The 21,979-nt window shown below is 34.2% G+C and overlaps 2 protein-coding genes across 3 annotated transcripts; both read right to left on the bottom strand.

The window, feature by feature from the left end:
- Window positions 1–370: 370 nt before the first annotated feature.
- Window positions 371–7,868, bottom strand: c4h5orf34 (chromosome 4 C5orf34 homolog). 2 transcript variants are annotated; one of them, XM_039658559.2, is made up of 12 exons: window positions 7,129–7,868; window positions 6,738–6,827; window positions 6,035–6,639; window positions 5,791–5,889; window positions 4,603–4,723; window positions 4,429–4,520; window positions 3,066–3,135; window positions 2,828–2,986; window positions 1,790–1,911; window positions 1,406–1,528; window positions 1,075–1,115; window positions 371–571 (listed from the first exon to the last, which is right to left on the bottom strand). In XM_039658559.2, exons 1-12 carry the CDS (start codon window positions 7,321–7,323, stop codon window positions 402–404), a joined length of 1,887 nt encoding a protein of 628 aa, XP_039514493.2. In that variant the 5' UTR covers window positions 7,324–7,868; the 3' UTR covers window positions 371–401. The 2 variants fall into 2 exon arrangements, with proteins under 2 accessions (XP_039514493.2, XP_039514494.2); XM_039658560.2 differs by having other exon boundaries at window positions 2,828–2,983; window positions 7,129–7,867.
- A 1,073-nt stretch (window positions 7,869–8,941) lies between these two features.
- paip1 (poly(A) binding protein interacting protein 1) lies at window positions 8,942–20,546 on the bottom strand. The gene is made up of 11 exons (XM_039659721.2): window positions 20,233–20,546; window positions 18,628–18,758; window positions 18,353–18,550; window positions 16,928–17,040; window positions 15,931–16,042; window positions 14,215–14,340; window positions 13,852–13,958; window positions 12,406–12,523; window positions 12,056–12,110; window positions 11,135–11,213; window positions 8,942–9,321 (listed from the first exon to the last, which is right to left on the bottom strand). The coding sequence occupies exons 1-11, from the start codon at window positions 20,372–20,374 to the stop codon at window positions 9,231–9,233; spliced, it is 1,272 nt and encodes a 423-aa protein (XP_039515655.2). The 5' UTR covers window positions 20,375–20,546; the 3' UTR covers window positions 8,942–9,230.
- Between the last annotated feature and the right edge of the window lie 1,433 nt (window positions 20,547–21,979).

The following is a 21,979-nucleotide window of genomic DNA, read 5'->3' as shown; positions in this document are numbered from 1 at the left end:
TATATATATATTTACGGAATTATATTATATATATATATATATATATATATATATATATATATATATATATATATTTACGGAATTATATATATATATATTTATATTTTATATTTTATATATATATATATATATATATATATATATATATATTTACGGAATTATATTTAACAATATATTTATTGAGAGAGAGAGAGAGAGAGAGAGAGAGAGAGAGAGATGTGCTTGAAGTTCTTGAAAATAGGCACAATAAAATGTTGTGGGGTAAAATATGACCCCGACATGTTCTAGACCGGTTTAGTGAGATTCATGTTTGTCCCATACAGCCTCATTTCCATTTCCCTGATCCATAAACCAGACAATTTTGGGGGAATGGAAAGCTCTTCTGAAACTGTGTGTCTAGCCTACGGTCTGTCCGATAAGAGCGTGTCGATGTCCTGTATGGCTCTGGAGGTTTTCAGCAGAGCCTCAGAGATGCAGGTCTCAGTGAGTTTGATCTCGAAACGATCAGGAGAACGCTCACATCTCAAAGATCTCGCTGTAGGGCGCAGGACAGAGCTGTTCTCCAACAAAACTGATGCTTTGTGTTAAAAAAACATTCTAATCTCAATAGTCAATTTCTGCATCAACAGCCACATACAATAGGGCTGTCAAAACTCAATTAAAATTGAATACGTAAATATTACTAATATTCATATTATATTTGAATTTAAAAGTCATAATTTCAGTTAGGTATCCTGAGGCCACAAGGGGGCGCAATTAGCAAAATGAACACTGAAACGTCGGAAAACGCCTGAAAATCCTAGTGTGGACGGAGAGCGTTTTTAAACGAAAACGCCGTGTTCAAATGTATCCGGATTAATGTGGACGTAGCCTTAGAGAGCTATGTAAAGTGAAAGTTTACATAAGTGAAAAAGCAACAACTCTTGCATCATCATCACATCTCGTTCACCACTGATAAGGCTGACTGACGCACACCTACAATTACACCTAGAATTTAATTCGACGAATATTCAAAATTCAAATATTATTTTGTCAGCCCTAACATACACATATAATCTCAGCAAAAAAGGATACAGTTAAACCTCTTGATTTTTTCCAGCTCTGAAACAACAGACCTGTAGGGGTGAAACAAATCAGGATGATGAAGGGATAGTTCACCCAAAAAGTGAACTCTACCATAAAAAAGTTACACTTTAAAATGCATTAAACTTTGTAAAGAGACAAATAAGTTTGTTGTGGCTATCCCCCAATCAATTTCACTACATAGAAAAGCAATTATACTTGATAACTTTATTTTAAAATACCCTGGAAAGAACATAGAGAGCAGATTTCTGGATGAGAGTGGTTGATATGCATCACTATAATACTATAATAAAGATGATGCACAGACTTAGTTCCTTAATACCTGCATGTTATTGGCTGAGGAGTGTCAGAATGGGCGGAGTCTGAGAGAGCCACACCCACTGCGCTCATGCTCTGTTCGGTCTGTTTTACCCAGTCACACCACTGCACTACTACCGACACATACCTGAGAGAGAGAATAGGAAATTACGTATTTTCTTAAAGGTGCATTGCGCAAGTCTCTGAGTTTTTGCAGAACTACGCCCCCTCTGGCGACATGCGAAACTACAACCAGAGGTGTGCACGCTCATGGACCACAAGCACACGCTTGCACGAGCTGTTCAGAACCAAAGGAAGATCAAATCTTTTGTTACAGTCATAATGTCTTCAGAGGTAATAAAGTTATAAATCTGCAAGTCATTTTAAATATATGAAAGGAAACCTTTACCTGTGATATGTTTTTTCTGTCTCGACTTGGACAAGAGTTTGGTGCCCATCTGGCATATTGAGCTGGCACCACCTGTGAGATGGTTTGGTTTCTGTCTCGAGTCTCTGCTCCATTTCTTCACACTATCATCACAAACACATAAATAAAACGCATATGTAAAATTCATGAATTCATAACTTTTTTTTTTAAAGATTTTAAACTTTGTTTATTGACATGGTTCCAGTGTAACTTAATTTATGCTCTATTGAGCATTTGGCACGCGGATTAGGACTGGGCCATGTGTCTAAATCAATACTTATGGCAAAATGAATATATACCTTTTAAATGTAAAATAATAAGAAGAAAAAAAGGTTAAATAAATAATAATAATAAATAAATAAAGTATTTAAATAAAGTCATATTTAAATAAATCAGATTTAATCCTGAGTTATTATATAAATAAAATACTAATATACATTTAAAAAATATATTTCAGATAGAAGCCAAAACAACTCTTTAATTCAGTTTAACTTTAATGTACTAAAATAAACTAAAAAAAGAAAGATTAATAAAAATTATAGACAGAGCACAAAACATTTTAAAAGTTAAATTAAAATGAAAACAAAATAAGAATAAAAACTGATTAAAATTGTTTTCAATAAAAACTGTAATTATCTTAATGATACCAATATAAAACTGGCATATTCAGTGTTTTTCACTAAATGAACATAAAAATGTCATTTATATACACCAATATAACCATACATTGTAATATAATGATCAATATTTAATGTATAAAAATTAAAAATAATACATTACATGAATAAAATAATATTTAACTAATATTTTTAATTTATGAAAAACTTGATGCAAATTTGAGATTAAATCCCCTAATTACTAAAAAACTAAGCATGTGAATCGATGCAAGCATATTGCATCAACAAATAGTCTCTGGTGAAGAGCTGATTAAATGTGGAAGTAAACAAGCAGTTTGGTGAGATGATTCATGATCAGTGTGTAGTTGTACACTACTGAAATGCATACAGTATGTTTATGTACCTGTGCAGGTGTACATGTGTCAGACTTCCACATCATCTGAGCCCGAACTCCATCCAGGAACAAGACCTCGACCGTCCCGTCTGAGAGAGCTTTGAAATGTCCTGTACCTGCCACCGTCACCTCCTGAACCACAGGTACACAATCACACACCGCAGCCTGCTGAAGACAGAACCGTCATCATCACACACACACACACACCCACATACACCGACAGTGAGTGAGTCTCCGTCACACACACCTCGTTCCAGCAGTACAGAGAGAGCGGGACCCTCAGGGAGCTTCTGGCCTGGATGAAACATTTCAGAATCCTAACAAAACACACAAAAATTAGTCTTTCTTTGTTTTCTTATAGTGGTTTGTGGAATATACAAATTATACAAAACCATTCCAAAGATATTAGGCGGTAATGTGTTTTTGAAAGAACTCTCTTATTCTAAACAAGGCTGCATTTATGTGATATATCATTATTTAATTTAAAATAACCGCTTTCTATTAGAAGATATTTTAAAATTAGGGCTGTCAAACGATTAATCGCATCCAAAATAAAAGCATGTGTTTACATAATATATGTGTGTGTACTGTGAATAATTATTTTCTATATATAAATACACATACATGCATGTATTTATTTAATATATAAATATTTATATATAATATCAATTATATATAAATATATACACTGTATATACATGCAAATATTTCTTAAATATACATGCATGTGTGTGTATTTGTATACAAATAATTATACACAGTACACACATATATTATGTAAACACAAAATTTTATTTTGGATGCGATTAATCGCGATTAATCGCTTGACAGCCCTAATATTAAAATGTAATTTATTCCTGTGATGGTAAAGCTGTATTTTCAGCATCATTACTCCAGTCTTCAATGTCACATGATCATTGAGAAATCATTCTAATATGCTGATTTGCTGCTCAAGAAACATTCCTTGTTATTGTCAACGTTGAATATTGAATAATTTAGTTCAGTTTGTTTTTATTGATTTTTACAATACATTCACAGTCCCTCACCATCCAATATGGAGAATGACGCCCATATTATCCATTGATACAAAGTGGAATTGCAAGAACAGAACATATATACAATACTTACAAACATAAACCTTTAACCAAATACATAAAAAATTATAATAATAAAAAAAAAAAAAAGGAAAACAATAGTAGTGGCGTTATTCAAACAGACTTGTAAACATAGTCAAGAAAAGAATATTGAATAATTTATGTGAAAAAAAATCATCTGATTCTCTGATGAATAGAAAGTAAAAAAAAAAAACATTTATTAGAAATAACAAATCTTTTGTATAGATGTATTTTACTGTCACTTTCTATCAATTCAATGCATCCTTGCTGAATAAATGTGTTAACTTAACAGTGATGCTTGACGTGGCAGACACATTGTTCAATATTTTTTGCAGTGCAACATTTTGGGTCTCATTTTCACCCCCTGGTGTCTGAATCCAATAAAAAGGAATTTTCCTCTATTTAGGAATATTATGACGCAAGTTATCCTGGAATCCTGTCTATTAATTTTGGTTTTTTAATGTGAGCTGTATGCTAGTAAACATCTCATCTCACCTGCTGGCCCGTGTGACGATAGATTGGACAGAATACAGCTGACCCGGTACGTCAGGTGGGAGACCACACAGGTAATACACACACTCCACTGCCTGAGAACACAGAAATCAACTCATCTACTGCTCTCTGTATCAGTACATTAGCCCCTCATCTTGATAGTGAGTGTTGTCTTACGTCTCTGTGGGCAGCTCCAGCTTTATAATGTGTGAAGTAATTGGCTAGAACGCCATTGGATCTAATGACTGAACCATCACCGGGTGAGATTTCTACCATCGGTATCACTCCATCTACTATACTAAAGGAGAGAAAAAACATGAAATCATCATCAGTCAGTGTTTAAGTCTAAGGCATACTCTATTTGTTTGGCACAAAGTCCTTAAAGGGACAGTTCACCCAAAAATGAATATGCTGCCATCATTTACTCACCCTCATGTCATTTCAAACCTTTCCAAATAAAAATAAAATAAAAAAGATATTTTGAAGAATTCTGGGAAACCTAACAACATTGGACTCCTTCGACATTCATTTTTATGGATAAAAATAACAGACATTTATCAAAATGTCTTCTTTTATGTTTTTACAGAAGAAAGCTAGTTTTGTCACATTGGTTTTGGAAGATGAGGGTGAAAAAATGGTGAAAGGATTTTCATTTTTGGGTGAACTGTCCCTTTAAGGACTGTGTGCAAATCATGAACCAAAAGTAAACTAAATATATTGAAATATATTGATTTTCTTTCCCATATTTGAAAGCAGTTCTTCAGAATAACGATTACATCAAATCCTCTTTTAATTGAAAGTACTATGGAAAAGCATAATTGAAAAATATAACTGAAAAGATGATGCAATAGGTACACTCTAAAAAATGCTGGGTTGTTTTAACCCAACTTTGGGTCAAATATGGACTAACCCAGCCGTTGGGTTAAATTTTTACATTACACTCTAAAAAATGCTGGGTTGTTTTAACCCAACTTTGGGTCAAATATGGACTAACCCAGCCGTTGGGTTAAATTTTTACATTACATTTTTAACCCAACATTTCAGGTTTGTCCATATTTGACCCAAAATTGGGTTAAAACAACCCAGCATTTTTTAGAGTGTACATTTTTAACCCAACATTTTGGGTTTGTCCATATTTGACCAAAAATTGGGTTAAAACAACCCAGCATTTTTTAGAGTGTAAAAAATGCTGGGTTGTTTTAACCCAATTTTGGGTCAAATATGGACAAACCCGAAATGTTGGGTTAAAAATGTAATGTAAAAATTTAACCCAACGGCTGGGTTAGTCCATATTTGACCCATAGTTGGGTTAAAACAACCCAGCATTTTTTAGAGTGTATGAACATGAAATGAATCGGTAATCACCGGTATATAATGCCTTTGCACCAGACCACCTTCACCAGCTCAGCTGTTACTTCCTCTTCCTGATCCAGCAAATCAGGATTCAAAGTGTCATATCTCCACCTGAACATCACATGGTCGATTTTGGGGATGACATATTTATTTGGGGATGAAATATTAACAAATCTTGACAGATTGAGATTCATCCATAAATAAAGCCAAAGAGAGAGAGATGAGACTGTATGTTGTGTAGTTTGGAGTTCCTCACCTGTGTTGATGAGGAGAGGGACATTTTAAAGGCAATGGTTTGGGCAGATGAGTCTTCAGCCCTGTTTGAGATGTTTGCCTATCTTCGCTGTCTGTTAAACCTTTTCTATCTTGCCCATTGATAGTATTTATTTTCGTTTTTTGTGATTCCCAATGCTTGACAGCCAATGACAGAGGATAGCACCACATCTGTGGGTAAAGCACTCGGGAATAGTGCTGGATCACTCTGGTGTACACATCCACCTTTTCAGACTTCAAGCTTGTTGATTCCAGTCTTTCCATATTGAGTTTTTTTCCGACCGACCCAGGATGGTCCAACCAAGCACCAGCTGAGGAGCTTAAACCCTTAACCGTGGCAGATTTTAATGACAAGCCACTTAATAAACATGTGCTTTTGTGTTGGTGACCTTGAAGCTGCAAATACTGCGACTCTACTTCATTTTGGCTGGACCGACAGATAAACTTCGCCGTGAACTCTTCTCCAGAAGAGGAAAGAACCAGTTCGGCATGTCCATCAACAGAGCAAACTGTGATCTCTCCATGTGACCCAGTGGTGCAAGAGTCAGACCCTGGCCACTCAACCTCAGTTATGGCACTGTTGAACCTCTGAAAATGAACATTTAAGCATAAATGAGAAATTAAGCTGGATTTACATGATTTCAGTAATAAAGTAAACCTTTACAACAGCTTTAGGATAGTCTAACCTTGTTGAATTCCACTGTTATGAGCTCTTCAGGCAAAAATGGATGAGTTGCATACTTGTTTCTGAATTCCAAAGCATTCACTACCAGTGCCTAAACAAAAGAGAAAACAAATAAATGATTTAATTTTATACTGTGCATCCATATTAACAGCAGTTAAATACTTGTGACAAACAAAAGACAACTCATAAATGGATGAATGGATATGCTATACAGATGGTGAGATAGATAGATAGATAGATAGATAGATAGATAGATAGATAGATAGATAGATAGATAGATAGATAGATAGATAGATAGATAGATAGATAGATAGATAGATAGATAGATAGATGTTTAGCATTACAATGGCACAGTTTTGATAGTTATACAGATGAAAGGGTGATATGTGTACCTTATACTCGCTGATGGCGAATCTTGTTCTTTGTCTGACTCTCTCTTTGGGCTGTAGCGGGTGTGCAGAGGGTGACAAGTGTTTCTCTATCATGAATTCTGATCCGCAGGGTGAGAGCTGAAGTCTGCACCCGTCTGCGTAATACACATCCACCGACTCATCCACATACATGACAATAAACCTAACCGAACACATGACTCACTCAACATGACACTGAAAACGCTACGACTGGAACTAAAAACAATTTACATAATCATTTGACTGCGACGGTCTAAAACCTAAACACTAACAATCACTGAAGAGACACAAACAAACCACACAGGCGCGAGTCAAATTGCGCTATTCGATTCGCAAAATGACCGTTCTTTCGAGTCGGATCTTTTGAATCAATCGACAAAACTGGTTTACAAACCCGGGAGTGTCAGTGAAAAGGGGATTTAACTTTATGGGTCGAATTTTAAGTAACGTTATATACCCGAAAAGCAGAAATGTTACAAATAAAACGTATACCAAATTTACTATTTGATCGTATGACTCAGAAATTTGGAAGTCAAAAGTTTTCATATAGATTTTAATTATTTGTAAAAGCTATATCAAACTGAAATGAGCAACGACATTACAACACGAACACTGATTAAACACGAAAAAAAAACCATCATAATCAGTCATGTGTTCTTAGATTAATAATCGCCGAATCGTTTTTGCATTCATTACTTTGACACGACTGTTCAAAAGAACCGATTTACAGAAATGAATCGGACTGTCCATAGTCGCCATGTAAATTTTCGCGGTTAATGAAGAGAACGACGCTTATTGGATGAACCACTTCTTCTAGAGTATACCCATAAATCTGTGCGCTCTGTTGTCGCCCCCTTGGTGCAAACGTTATGAACACCGATTAAGATAAATTTAGATATATGAATTGACATCTTTTTTATTATTTTTGTGTGAAATTCACCATTTTGTGCATTATAATTGCATATAAATTAACATTTTCATAAAAAATGTTTACTGAATATCAGTATAATTTTGTTTTCTTACTTTGAAAATCATCATCAGTTTACAAAAGCCAACATAAAGGGTCATAGTTAATGTTATATTGTATAATACATCGGGGTAAAATATACTTTCATTCACTGGTCGGCAACTGGGGACGCCACGCATGAACGATTGCAAAACAAGTTGGACAGCATCTCATCTAACCGTCCACTATAGAAAAAAAACAGGACTAACAAAAACAGCTCAGTTCAGACCAACAGAAACACAAAGAGACAGTGTATTAATAAAGATTTATTGCAGGCAAACAATGCAGCAAATAATATTTACAGCTATATTAAAATAAACATTCCTTTATCTGGGATCCATGAGATGAATGGTGATCAGAAAACATCTGTAAATCACAGTGGCGGATGAATCTGTGTAAATCCCCAAACCTGTACTGAGCTTTTCCTCTGATTTGACACGCTTATTTAACAGATGTGGAAAAATGTATCCCTGCATTCAAAAAAACCAAACATACTTTAAAGTTGGGGTTCCTCTTTTCCTCACAAACGTGAATAAATTGAAAGTAGAACTCAAAGTAAAGATTCAAGGAGAATCTGTGGAAGGAATAACAGTAGTTTTGTTTTCTTAAAACGTTTTTGTCTTACGGTCAGTGCTCTGTAACTTTATACGGCAAAGCCTTGAGGAGTAAAACACAAAGCGACACGCCCCGCCTCATTTCTCCTACATTTACTGAGCAGTTAATCTGCAAACAAACCACACGTACACGATGATGCTACTCTTCGGCTCATATTAAAATTTCACTGCAAACTTTTTTTTTTTTTGAGGGGGATGTTTGATAAATCAGAACACGCATAAAATAAACCTCACATCCCAAATGCCAAACCAATGGCTACTGACAACTTGATGGCCTGACGGACTTGCAAATTATACCGCATTTCAACTAAACAGTAATCCCAGCCATAAATCCAGCGATGTTGTAGCCAAGAAGTGATTGATGAGAAATGAAACGAAAATCAACCGAAGTGTTCTTGGTTCCGCCCACTCTGAAACATTCCAGCTGGTCGGGTAATGTGTTAACATGACAACCTCACAGTCTCTCATTTCCTTCTTTTTGCATCCGACTCCAGGCAAAACTTCTCAAACGCCTCCTCGATCTCTGGATCCATTTCATCATCATCGTCACAGGAACTGAAACGGATGGAACAGTGCAAGCTTAGATATTTATTTACATGAGTTTCCTCGTGTCTATGCTCCAACCCTCCTTTCCTGAGGATGCTAAAATGAGGATGGAGGAATCGAAGAAAAGCTTATTTGGTCACTCAAGCATCTCTTAAAAGAGTAGTTCACTTTTAAAAAAAACTTTTGCTGATAATTCTCACCCCCATGTCATCCAAGATGAAGATGTCCATGTCTTTCTTTCTTCAGTCGAAAAGAAATTAAGGTTTTTGATGAAAAAATTCCAGGATTTTTCTCCATATAATGGACTTCAATGGGAACCAAACGGTTCAAGGGCCAAAAGACAGTTTCAGTGCAAACTGCAACGGTTTAAAGGGCTTTAAACGATTTCAGACGAAGAATAAGGGTCTTATCTAGCGAAACGATCACTCATTAAAAAAATTAAAAAATAAAGTTTAAGTTTTATAAGCTCAAATGTTCAGCTTGCTCTGTTCTGTGATGCGCGTTCGTGACTCTCCTGTTCAAACAACGTTCATCAAAATGAACAAATCTTTTCCCCGAGTCAACCCGTTCATTCCGTTCGTTGAATGACCCAAATGGCACGAAAAAAGATTTGTTCGTTTTGATCACGAGTTTGAACAGGAGAATCCTGAACGCACAGAGCAAGGCGACCATTTGAGCTTATAAAAATTAAAACTTTGTTGTTGGTTTTTTTTTTTTAAATGAGCGATCGTTTCACTTGATAAGACCCTTATTCATCGTCTGAAATCGTTTAAAGCCCTTTGAACAGTTTGCAGTTTGCACTGAAACTGTCTTTTGGACCTTGAACCATTTGGTCCCCATTGAAGTCCATTATATGGAGAAAAATCCTGGAATGTTTTCATCAAAAACCTTCATTCTTTTCAACTGAAGAAAGAAAGACATGGAAATCTTGGATGATATGGGGGTGAGTAAACTATCAGCAAAAGTTTTTTTAAAAGTGAACTACTCTTTGAAGACGTCATCAGCTGTGGTCGAGGGATCTGCCCTTTGTGTTGTTAAAGTTGGGTTATTTAAAGCTGCAGTCCGTAACTTTCGGCGCTCTAGCGATTAATAAACAGAACTGTATGCGTCTCGCGGAACTGAAGTGACACGCTCATTTTTTCCAGGCTCAGTGTGTTTGTACTTCGCAGTTGTCTATGACAACTTTTGACAACAAACCCACCGTAAGCTGTCATGAGACTATCTATGGTAGCCCATAAGGCATATAAAACCTTTTTTTTTAAATGCGCCACACGCAATGACGGGCCGCACTAACATTAAACTTTAATGTCAAGTAGGATGCCACAAAGGGCCGTGAGTTTGGGACCACTGCCCTAAAGGCACATGTGCATCTGTTCATGGCCCATCCAATGGGCTGAAGACTACGCTGAATAAGACTGGGAGGTGTTGCTAAGCCCCCCTCTCTCCCTGGACTGCTGACTTCACTCAAATTTGCTCTTTGACTCCACCAAGCATCATTGTGATGAGGACAATTACTGGAGTTTGAGCAGAGGGGATGGTCACACCAGGGTTATTATTATAGGTATAACTAAAACCATAAAAAAAAAACTTTTGTTATTTGAAATAAAATGAAATTTAACTGAAATAAATTTATATATATATATATATATATATATATATATATATATACATTTACATTTAGAATTTTAAAATAAAATATATAAAAAAAATTGATGTCAATGATGGCCACACACTCCTCACAGGTTTAATATATTACTAAGTTGTGCAGTAAACAGACGATATATTGGATATTCTGAACACAAATTTACAAACATCTACTCACGATTCATTTCCATTCTGCTCATATGCATCAGGGAAGTAGTCTTCTCTGTCTAGAATCTCCTGATATTTTTCTGAGTATTCTGTGGTGAAAAAAAAGAGGACAAATAACACTTTCATGCTCAATGTTTCTGCCTAAATGAATACATGATGATACATGATGCTTGACTGTATGATTCATATTATCTTAGAACTGTACATTTCTGCCATATTTCAGTCACCTAAGATAACTGATTACTCTTAATTGTAAAATAGAAACAGGACAGGTATTTTTTGTAAAGCTGCTTTGAAACGTTATGCATTGTGAAAAGTAAAATAAATGTTAATCGAATTAATACAAATAAATGTTAATCGAATTAAACGTGAACAAATTAGTAGAATCCTGTCAAAAACATAATATTTTAAACCAAATTAAAAAAAAAAAAAAAAAAAAAAAAAAAATCAACCTGTATGAGCATTGTGTAAACAAAATACCAATATAATTATTATATACCAATATAAACAATATAATTATTTATAGATAAATAATAATATTTATCATAACCCTAATGCAAAAAAAAAAAAAAAAAAAAAAAAGCTCAAGTATTTAGGAAGCCTTAAATTGATCACGGCTGCTGAAAATTAATGTTTGCCATCACAGAAATAAATTATATTCAAAAAATATATTCAAAAAGAAGCCAGTTATTTTAGAAGACTTCTTTTTTTTTTAAACATGAAACATTAATGAAGTAAAAAGACAGTAATTATTATTATTAATAATCTAAAAAAAACAAAAAACGTTACGTTAATGAAAATTTGGTATACTTTATATGAAAATAAAAAAAAAAATGCACGTATTAATTATTTTTTTTTTTTGGACTTGAACATGGTTTTGTGATATTCAGCCACTTGATGACGTCTGTCCACGGGTCATACCAACACTCACCAGGATCTGCAGCTGTGAAAGGCGTCCCATCTGCTGTGTAGAAGGTTGGTTCATTCTGAGGACATAAACATGAGAGAAACGCAGTGAGAGAGGCTCCAGATATACGGTCACAGAATACTTTTTTTTAAAGAAATGAATGCTTTTACACAGCAAACTGAAACTTTGCCATGACAGGAATAAATTACATTTCAAATATAATCAAATAGAAAACCGTTATTTCTATTTCACAATATTATTGTTTTTACTGTATTTTTTTTGTTGTTGTTTGATGACAACAGATGACATATTTTACTCCAAAACCTCATTGTGTGCATCTGAATGAATGTAATTTCTCATGCATATATACACACCATAAAGTAGTTGGGGTCATTGTCAGGTGTAGCATCACTGGACACAGCGGCTGTGTGAACTCGCCCCCAGTTACTGGACTGTAACTCCACCAGTTTCAATAGCATCTGTCTAACATCTCTACAAAAGCACAGATACAATAGACTTCTCAATAATGCAACTGAATTGCTCTCATCCAAATAAAGGCTATTCACACACACAGTCATATGCAGCAACAAAGCAACTAGAAGTTGAGTTTCTATTGTCATGAGCAACAATAACAATTGAAAAGATGTGCAAGTGTATAGTCAGTGATCACCAATGTGAGAGCAGACAGTGCTGTTCATAAACCTCAACACTACATACATTCAGTAGAGACCAAACGTGATGTCCGGAGAGGGGATTTGTTTTCATTGACCCTACTGGTCCCATTACACCATAGAAGTATCAGAAAGATATTTAAAAAAATATTTTACAAAACACTAAACCAACCTGACAAAACTATTTTTATTTTACAATGTTAAAAAACCCAAAAAGGATACCCTGACTAGAAAATGAATTACAGTTATTATAATTTCAATTGGTTCTCTCTTGGTTTTGCAAGTGATCATAATTTATTTGCATGACAGTCTGGAAAAAATTATGTTGGTACAATTATGTTGCGTTATCACAAATAAAACAAATGACTCGAAACCCAACAATGGAATATGCTTACAAATGCATAATTCATTAAAGGAGTAGTTTACTTATAAAAAAACTTTTGCTGATAATTTACTCACCCCCATGTCATCCAAGATGTCCATGTCTTTCTTTCTTCAGTCGAAAAGAAATTAAGGTTTTTGATGAAAACATTCCAAGATTTTTCTCCATATAATGGACTTCAATGGGAACCAAACGGTTCAAGGTCCAAAAGACACTTTCAGTGCAAACTGTTCAAAGGGCTTTAAACGATTCCAGATGATGAATAAGGGTCTTATCAAGCGAAACGATCGCTCATTAAAAAAAAAAACAAAGTTTAAGTTTCATAAGCTCAAATGGTCACCTTGCTCTGTTCAATGCGCATCACAGAACAGAGCAAGGTGACAATTTGAGCTTATAAAACTTAAACTTTGTTCATTTTTTTTTTTTTAAATGAGCGATAGTTTCGCTAGATAAGACCCTTATTCATCATCTGGAATCGTTTAAAGCCCTTTGAACAGTTTGCGCTGAAAGTTTCTTTTGGACCTTGAACCGTTTGGTTCCCATTGAAGTCCATTATATGGAGAAAAATCCTGGAATGTTTTCATCAAAAACCTTCATTTCTTTTCGACTGAAGAAAGAAAGACATGTACATCTTGGATGACATGGGGATGAGTAAATTATCAGCAAAAGTTTTTTTTAAAGTGAACTACTCCTTAAAAAAAAATCCGGACATCACTTTCGGCTACTACTGTATATATACTAAATCTTCTGTTGCCCGACTCGCTCACCGGCTGCATTTGGCGTCCAACAAAATTTCTTCAATCTTCTTGATGATCTCACTCATGTCTGACTGCCCTTTCTCCTTCCATGTGTCATCCAGAATGGAGCCGCTCAGCTTGTCGGATCAGTACAGTAAAACAATGCAAGTCAGCGCCAATAGCTTAGTAGTGCATAATTATCTGAGGATTGATTCAATTAAAGGTATTATTCCATTTAAGCATTTTGAGTTGTCTAGAAATGTCAAGGTCTTTGTTTACATCAGGATTACTATCACTAATGACCTTAAATTGAGTCCTGAGATCACTCGATAACTCCTGCAGAGTATTACATTTACTGCAGTTACACTGTATAGGAACAGGAATATTTCACACCTTGAGTAATCTGACTGCACAAATTAGATTCGGGTCATCTGGGTGAGAGAATAATGTGTTCAAAAGATCCTTTAGCGCTCCCAGTAAGACATTAGCTCGTCCTGGTGTGTCTTTCCCACTTTTCACCTGAAAAATATTAAAGGATTGAAATTGTAACAAACAGTTCATATTTTGGGCAACTGAATAAATGAACTGCTACATTTGAATAACCAGCTACAAATATGAAAACTTGACATTTGAATTCAAGCAGATATATATGATAGGTTTTATATGCTTGATTATGCAAAGGAATAGACAAAGGGTTTTAATTGGTTTAGGCTAAAGCCTATAAGCATTTATAATTTGCTCAGACGGAGCAGGTCAAGCTTTGCCCTGGGGTTTATTTAGTAAGGATGAACGGCTGATTGTGTCAGGGTTAGACTAAAACTTTTTTTTTAAATGGTTAACTGAACGTAAAAAACAAAAAACAAAACAAAAAACAAATAAAAGATGAAAAAAAATTTAACTAACTGAAAATAAGAAATAAGTTTAACTGAAATAAGTCGAAGCACAAAAATTACTAACCGGAAATAAAAAACAAAATTAACTTAGATAAAAATAAATTAACATTAACATGAATAAACTAAACTAAATAGTAATATTTAAAAATAATACGAATAAAAAAAAATAACATTAACATGAATAAACTAAACTAAATAGTAATATTTAAAAAAATAATATAAATAAAAATTAACATCAACATGAATAAACTAAACTAAACAGTAATATTTAAAAATAATATAAATAAACGGTCCATTATCTACAGTATATTTAATCATTTTGCTGATGCTTCTATCCAGAGAGACTTCTAAATGAGGATAGTTTATTAGACAGATATATAATTCTGACTCGTCATTATAGTAAATATAGTAGTAGTATAGATTTGAATGCCACCATCTGATCTTGCATAAATAAATAAAATTAAAAAATAAAGAAAAATAGAATAGCAAAGATTATACAAAATAAAAATGTAAAACTTTTTCAGGGAGATCTTACTGTCCTTTAGTGATTTTTGTCATTCTATTGAAAGTCTTGGCAGTAAAAAAATGTCACTTTATATGATGAAGCTTTTAAGCTTTTTCATATATAAACGTTGATCAATTACAATTCTCTCACAAATATTTACTAAATGTATTTGTTTTTACAATGGGGTAATTTTGTTGCAATAGCTTCACATAGAACAAGGAAGCTTGATTTCAAATGATAAATGTAAAAAAGACAAGTAATCAGTAATAAAAAATGAACAAATAAACATTACTAACACAAATACATTTTTGTGTGCATTTCCATTTGCAGTTTCCATGGCTTTCCAAAAGAAGAAAAAAAAAAAATTGCCATCATTCCCTCAGCCATTGAATTAGAAAAATGGACTAGCGCAACCATTGGTTTAAAATTGTTTCATTTAAAAATGTAAACCAATGGTTTAAGAGCTGGCTTTCTCCATATTTGACCCAAACTTGGATTTAATCAACCCAACACTTTTTAGTGTGCACTGACAAGGTAATATCACAAATGTACATTGCATTACTAGACTTGCGATGTTGATAAATGCACATGATCACAGACAGTCTATAAAAATAGTCAATTGGTTATTAGACTGTATTCCAGAGAGCTGTGTAATACCCATATTTGTCATATTTTGTGGCAAGAAATGAAAAGCATTGGTTGTGAACTGACCTCCAAGTTAAGGTAAAGCTCCCCCAGAAACAGCACATATGAGTGAAACTTTTTCTGGGTCTCCTGATCTCCTCTCATGGACTGCTCCCTCCGCTCATACTCAGTTCGACACCTACACAAACGCCACAGAATGGAGCTTAAGGATAAATGAAACTGAAAAATCTGAGTAAACAAAACTGAAAGTAAAGGCTAAGATAGAAAAAGGAAGAAATTAGTGACATTATTTAAAAGGGACACATTTGTTCAAAATTAATATTTGAAATAACGAGTCAATAAATTATCAATGCTTCTTACGAAATGTGTTTTTGTTATTACAAATTATTGTGTGCATTTGTTTTAAACAAATGCCCAACAGAGGCGAGTCTCGTGGGGAAAACGGAGCGCGACAGAGCTCGTAATAAAACATGAATCAACATTGGCTTGGCTTTTTTTTAGAGATGCCGAGAACTGAGGGATTTGAAATGTAAAAGCAATGCAAAGATGGTGTTTTTATCACTCAAAGGGTGAGTAAAGTGTTTTACTGAACAGATAAATGGCCATATGTAACTCTCTAACAGAATTCACCATAAAGAATTATCTATTGTAAAGGTCAGTTCATTATGGTTGTAGCACCGTGCTGCAATTTCTTTTCAAGGAAATGATGTGTCTATTCACATCATTTCCTTGAAATGATGTGAATAGACACATCATTCATATCTATTCACATTCATATGTGATGTGAATAGACACATCAGACACATCTATTCACATTCATATATAGGAAATGATGTGTATACATGTGGGTAAAGATACAGTAACGTCTTCAGCTTGAGATCCTTTCCATCTAAACTGTTTTGATCTCTTAAGTCTAGTAGTGAATGTTTTATGAGCAGTATGATAATCATATTCATCTGCACAGTCAGAGCCAACAAAAAATGTTCTTCTGCAAAATGCATAAAATTTTGTTTTGTTTTTTGTTACATATTTTACAATTTAAGGAGGCTTTTTTATGGTTTACCTCTTCAGCAGCAGCTGTCTGAAGTTACCGGTGGGTGGAGTGAGATGGATGTGATGCGAGAGATGGTTACAGAGCCGCGCACCAGTGTAGGCGAAGTTAGGCAGAGACGTGGACTGTGGGAAGCAAACACAGCATTGATGCATGATTTGAGATTTACCAATTTAAACAATTGAATAACTGATTATCCATAATATAAAAATACCCAAGTTGTTACAGAGGCCATCTCACGTTAGGTAAAATGCATGCTTTTTCAACAGAACATGAAAAACTTTACAAGACACAATTTACTCTAAAAGACAAAATTTAGAGTACAATTCATGCAGCTTTTTGTCATTTTTATTTCATATTATTCACATTTTTGTCCATTTGATAAATGCATGCGTGTGTGTGTATGTATATATTTTTATATATTTATTTATATCCGTATAATATACTTCACCGTATAATATACAAACCCAATTCCATAAAAGTTGGGACACTGTACAAATTGTGAATAAAAACAGAATGCAATGATGTGGAAGTTTCAAATTTCAATATTATATTTAGAATACAACATAGATGACATATCAAATGTTTAAACTGAGAAAATGCATAATTTTAAGGGAAAAATAAGTTGATTTTAAATTTCATGGCATCAACACATCTCAAAAAAGTTGGGACAAGGCCATTTTTACCACTGAGTGGCATCCCCTCTTCTTTTAATAACAGTCTGCAAACGTCTGGGGACTGAGGAGACAAGTTGCTCAAGTTTAGGAATAGGAACGTTTTTATACCCAATCATGTTGCCAATTGACCTAATAAGTTGCAAATTGGTCCTCCAGCTGTTCCGTATATATACATTTAACTTTTCTGGCCTCTTATTGCTACCCGTCCCAACTTTTTTGGAATTTGTAGCTCTCATGAAATCCAAAAGGAGGCAATATTTGGCATGGCAATTCAAAATGTCTCACTTTCAACATTTGATATGTCATCTATGTTGTATTCTAAATATAATATTGAAATTTGAAACTTCCACATCATTGCATTCTGTTTTTATTTACAATTTGTACAGTGTCCCAACTTTTATGGAATTGGGTTTGTACTTTAAAATAGAATTTATTTCTGTGATGCAAAGCTGAATTTTCAGTATCATTACTCCAGTCTTCAGTGTCACATGTCATGATCCTTCAGAAATCATTCTAAAATGCCAATTTGATTTGATACAGTAGTGTATTTTGTTACAAAAGATATAATATAAATGCATTTGGAAAATATAACTTAGTATGGTACCAAACCAAAGTCAAAAAGTTTGGTATGAAGTCAACTCTAATTTTGATTCATAAGATAAAAATGCATTTTCAGGTGAACTATTCCTTTAGGATGCACACTTTGCACTTTGACAGGATACCACACCGATCCATTCTGAGAAACTCATCACAAGCACACCTGTACGTAGATGAGCTCTACGAGCTCCTGCAGGATCTCCTCTGTAGTGACCCAGCTGTTCAGCGTGTCTGTGATGTACTCGATTTCTGACTCAAAGGACCCCGGAGATGAGTTCAGATGGCTTACGAAATCCTGAACTAATTCAGCCAGTGAGGGCTCAGCGTAGTATCCTTCAGCCTCATCCGAATACACATCTTCCTATAGAGAGAGAATATTAGACTAACATCTGGGTAAAGATATTTTATTTTTATTTTAAAAGAGCCACACAGACTCACTTGAAATGATGCATAACATCCTGGGACAAACTCGGCTGCGGTAGCAGACAGTTTGGAGTTTTTCACCAGTGCATCTGCAACACTGCTGCTATTGTGTCCTGAATTAGAAAGTACAGGGGATCCTCTGCTGTCTGGAAGATGAAGCAATGAACACCGTAATTAATCCATTTTTACATTTTTAGTCATAACATAACTCCCATATGTGTTATTTATTTCATAGTTTTGATGGCTTCTAAACCTTGGGAAATAACAATAATAAAAACTTGTAGTGTAGACTGTAGATGCAATAGCAACTCCATAAAGATGAAGTTAAACGAAATGACAAATTTGGCCAGATTAACTATCTTCCCCACTAAGTGACCGTTTAACTTTATTTCGAAGACTGCAATAACCTAATCTATCTAACTCACTATCTGTCCATCAGTCTATCTTTCTATCCTTGCATCTATCTATCTATCTATCTATCTATCTATCTATCTATCTATCTATCTATCTATCTATCTATCTATCATCTATCTATCTATCTATGCATCTATCAGTCTTTCTATCCATGCATCCATCATTTATCCATCCATATTTCTATTCTGCCAAATATCGAACTTCCTATCTATCTATCTATCTATCTATCTATCCATATCCATCCTTCCATCCATATCTATCTATCTATCTATCTATCTATCTATCTATCTATCTATCTATCTATCTATCTATCTATCTATCTATCTATGCATCCATCATTTATCCATGCATCCATATTTCTATTCTGCCAAATATCGAACTTTCTATCCATCTATCTATCTATCTATCTATCTATCTATCTATCTATCTATCTATCTATCTATCTATCTATCTATCTATCTATCTATGGTTCCATGCATCTTCTGTCTATTCATGCATCATCTGTCTATTCATGCATCTATCTATCTATCTATCTATCTATCTATCTATCTATCTATCTATCTATCCATCCATCCATCCATCATCTGTCTGTCTACTCATCATCTGACGGTCTATTAATGCAATCTATCTATCTATCTATCGCATCAACTTCCATTGAATGTAAAGTTATCGAACTATGCATCCTTCTGCGTATCTATCCTATGATTGTCTGTCTGTCTATACATCTATTATAGGCAACTCTACTGAAATTGTAAAAAAAAAGCTTCAAAACATTAGTCACCTCAGACATTTACACAAACATGGACAAGCATATTCAGGTATCTCGACTGGCATTGTAATAAAAAAGAAGCTTTGCTTAAAAAAGCATTAGTCTATAAATATATATTATAAGCCTACATAGACACAAACATATTTACACCCATATAAATACATGTATCAGGCTATATACAAGTCAAATCATGATAATCCACATCTAAACAGTGATTAGCATTAACTGCCGTCGATTCGAGTCACTCAATTTCACAGGTTAATTAACCCACATGTTCTGCTTTGTTTAACCGAGGCTGACTCAAATAGAGGACTAAACAAAAGAGACAAAGAAATGTGCGAATATATTCCTCTCAAATGCCTCTGACACAGTTAGCTACTTCACAGAAGTGGTTATTAGCGGACTAGCATGTCAGCTAGCAGTGAACTTCACTTCACCTGAGATGCCGTCCGACACCGGAGGAGTCGTTCGCGGTTGTCTGAGCGGCTCTCCCGGGTTAAACTGCGAACTTCTAGCATCTCCAGCCTCGGATGAGGAGGAGGAGGATGGTGTGCTGCTGCTGTTGTTGTTGTTGTACATGATCTTCTTCTCGCTGATCTTCTCTGTCCCGTCAGGCGTCAGACACGAATAGACACACGGATCAGATCTCAGGAGGCCGCTGAACACTACAGACACAGACAGCTTTAAACTACAGTCTGCTTCTCACTTTCATGTTTACTATTTCTGTGTCTGGCATCTGGCCCTAACCTAGTCTATAAAAGAACTAATCACTTCCTCAGTCATTCTCCAGAAATACCTGCTCATCAGAGGAGCACTGCCATCTATTGGAAATTGTAAAAAAAGGCATCCTAGTAAAGCATCCTTTTAGTTTTTATTGAACAATATCAATTTACAAAACCAAATAGGGAACAATAAAATGCCAATTACAGAATATACACTTTTCAAATCATACTGTATATCCATCCTAAATTTCCATGTGTATCACATACAACAAACAAAACAACATTCAGCATTGTAGATGGGGTGCAAGAAAAAAATAAAATAAATAAATACAGGTTTAAATCTTCCCAAACTCAAAAGGAAAGAGACTCATACATGGATTTACGATTCTCCAAGGGTAATGCTAATAAAGATGTTGCAGTAAATCATGTCTTTTCAAATGTAGGGCATTTTAAGCCTAAGCATTAATACACTTTCTTCCGACAAAAATACCAAAAATATTATGTATTTATTATTGTTATTTTCCATAAATAGGTCCTAAATTTTATTTATTTTTTTAAAAAAAGCATTTTTCTTTAACAACAAATGAACAGTGAAACAATTGCTCAACCTTTTTATACCTTTTATATGAGGTTTTTCATTTTTAGTGCGATACAGTGTACAAATTTAAAACAAATGTTTATAAAACTTTACATTAAACACAATGTCACTCAGCTAGTTTGGCACCAAATATTTTGTAGCAGTGTTTTTTTTTTAGTATTATTTATATACTATTATAATATTTACAATATTGTGTTTTTTTATTATTATTATTTAGCTCTATTTTTATATCAGCGTTGGTTTGAATAATTATTAAGGGTTTTTTTAGTTAGTTTACTAGGCAACATATATCACTTTCTTTTTTACATTTTAATAAGTCTCTCAGTAAGTTTTCATCTCAAATTTATATTTTATTTCAGATTCATTTTAGTTACTGATTTTTTTTTAAAATAGTTTTAGTTAAGCATTATTATTTTTTATTTTTTTTACTCGTGTACATTTCTCAAATTTACTCAATGAGTGTCAAAGTATCAAATTATTTCCATCATGCTTTAGAAAGGGTCCAAATAATCTCTTGGGTGTGACAATTTTAATTAAAGTTGCACACAAAACATTGGATGCAGCTAAATATCACATTGTTGGTCATTAAAATATCCTAATTATTGTTTTTAACAATTATTTTAAATGATAAGAATCTTTTTTACTACAATTAATTGAATATCAATTTACAGTTTTGAGTAAAACACAAATATTTGATGGCATGGTTCAAATCGTACTTGTACTTATTTGTAACCGTTCATTGCAGTAAATGAAGACATGTCACATTGATCACAAGTTCAGTATAGAGTGCCTACTCGGACCATTGCTTTTCACCCTGAGCATACTACCCTTGGATGATATCGTTAAGAAACATGGCGTTTGTTT

The sequence above is a fragment of the Pimephales promelas genome, chromosome 4 (assembly GCF_988280905.1).
Source record: "Pimephales promelas chromosome 4, fPimPro1.hap1.1, whole genome shotgun sequence".
NCBI classification, from domain to species: domain Eukaryota; kingdom Metazoa; phylum Chordata; class Actinopteri; order Cypriniformes; family Leuciscidae; genus Pimephales; species Pimephales promelas.
This window is presented reverse-complemented; position numbering and strand designations above follow the sequence as displayed.

What these genes read in the sequence shown, in the direction of transcription:
- c4h5orf34 (XM_039658559.2), bottom strand. Translation starts at nt 7,323, where the DNA reads ATGTGTTCGGTTAGGTTTATTGTCATGTATGTGGATGAGTCGGTGGAT. An exon ending in TCGCCATCAGCGAGTATAAG is followed by an intron (nt 6,828 to 7,128) that starts GTACACATATCA and finishes TCTTTTGTTTAG; the next exon opens with GCACTGGTAGTGAATGCTTT. An exon ending in TAACAGTGGAATTCAACAAG is followed by an intron (nt 6,640 to 6,737) that starts GTTAGACTATCC and finishes GTTCATTTTCAG; the next exon opens with AGGTTCAACAGTGCCATAAC.
- paip1 (XM_039659721.2), bottom strand. Translation starts at nt 20,374, where the DNA reads ATGTACAACAACAACAACAGCAGCAGCACACCATCCTCCTCCTCCTCA. An exon ending in AGCTTTACCTTAACTTGGAG is followed by an intron (nt 14,341 to 15,930) that starts GTCAGTTCACAA and finishes AATATTTTTCAG; the next exon opens with GTGAAAAGTGGGAAAGACAC. An exon ending in GAGCAGAATGGAAATGAATC is followed by an intron (nt 9,322 to 11,134) that starts GTGAGTAGATGT and finishes CATCCGTTTCAG; the next exon opens with TTCCTGTGACGATGATGATG.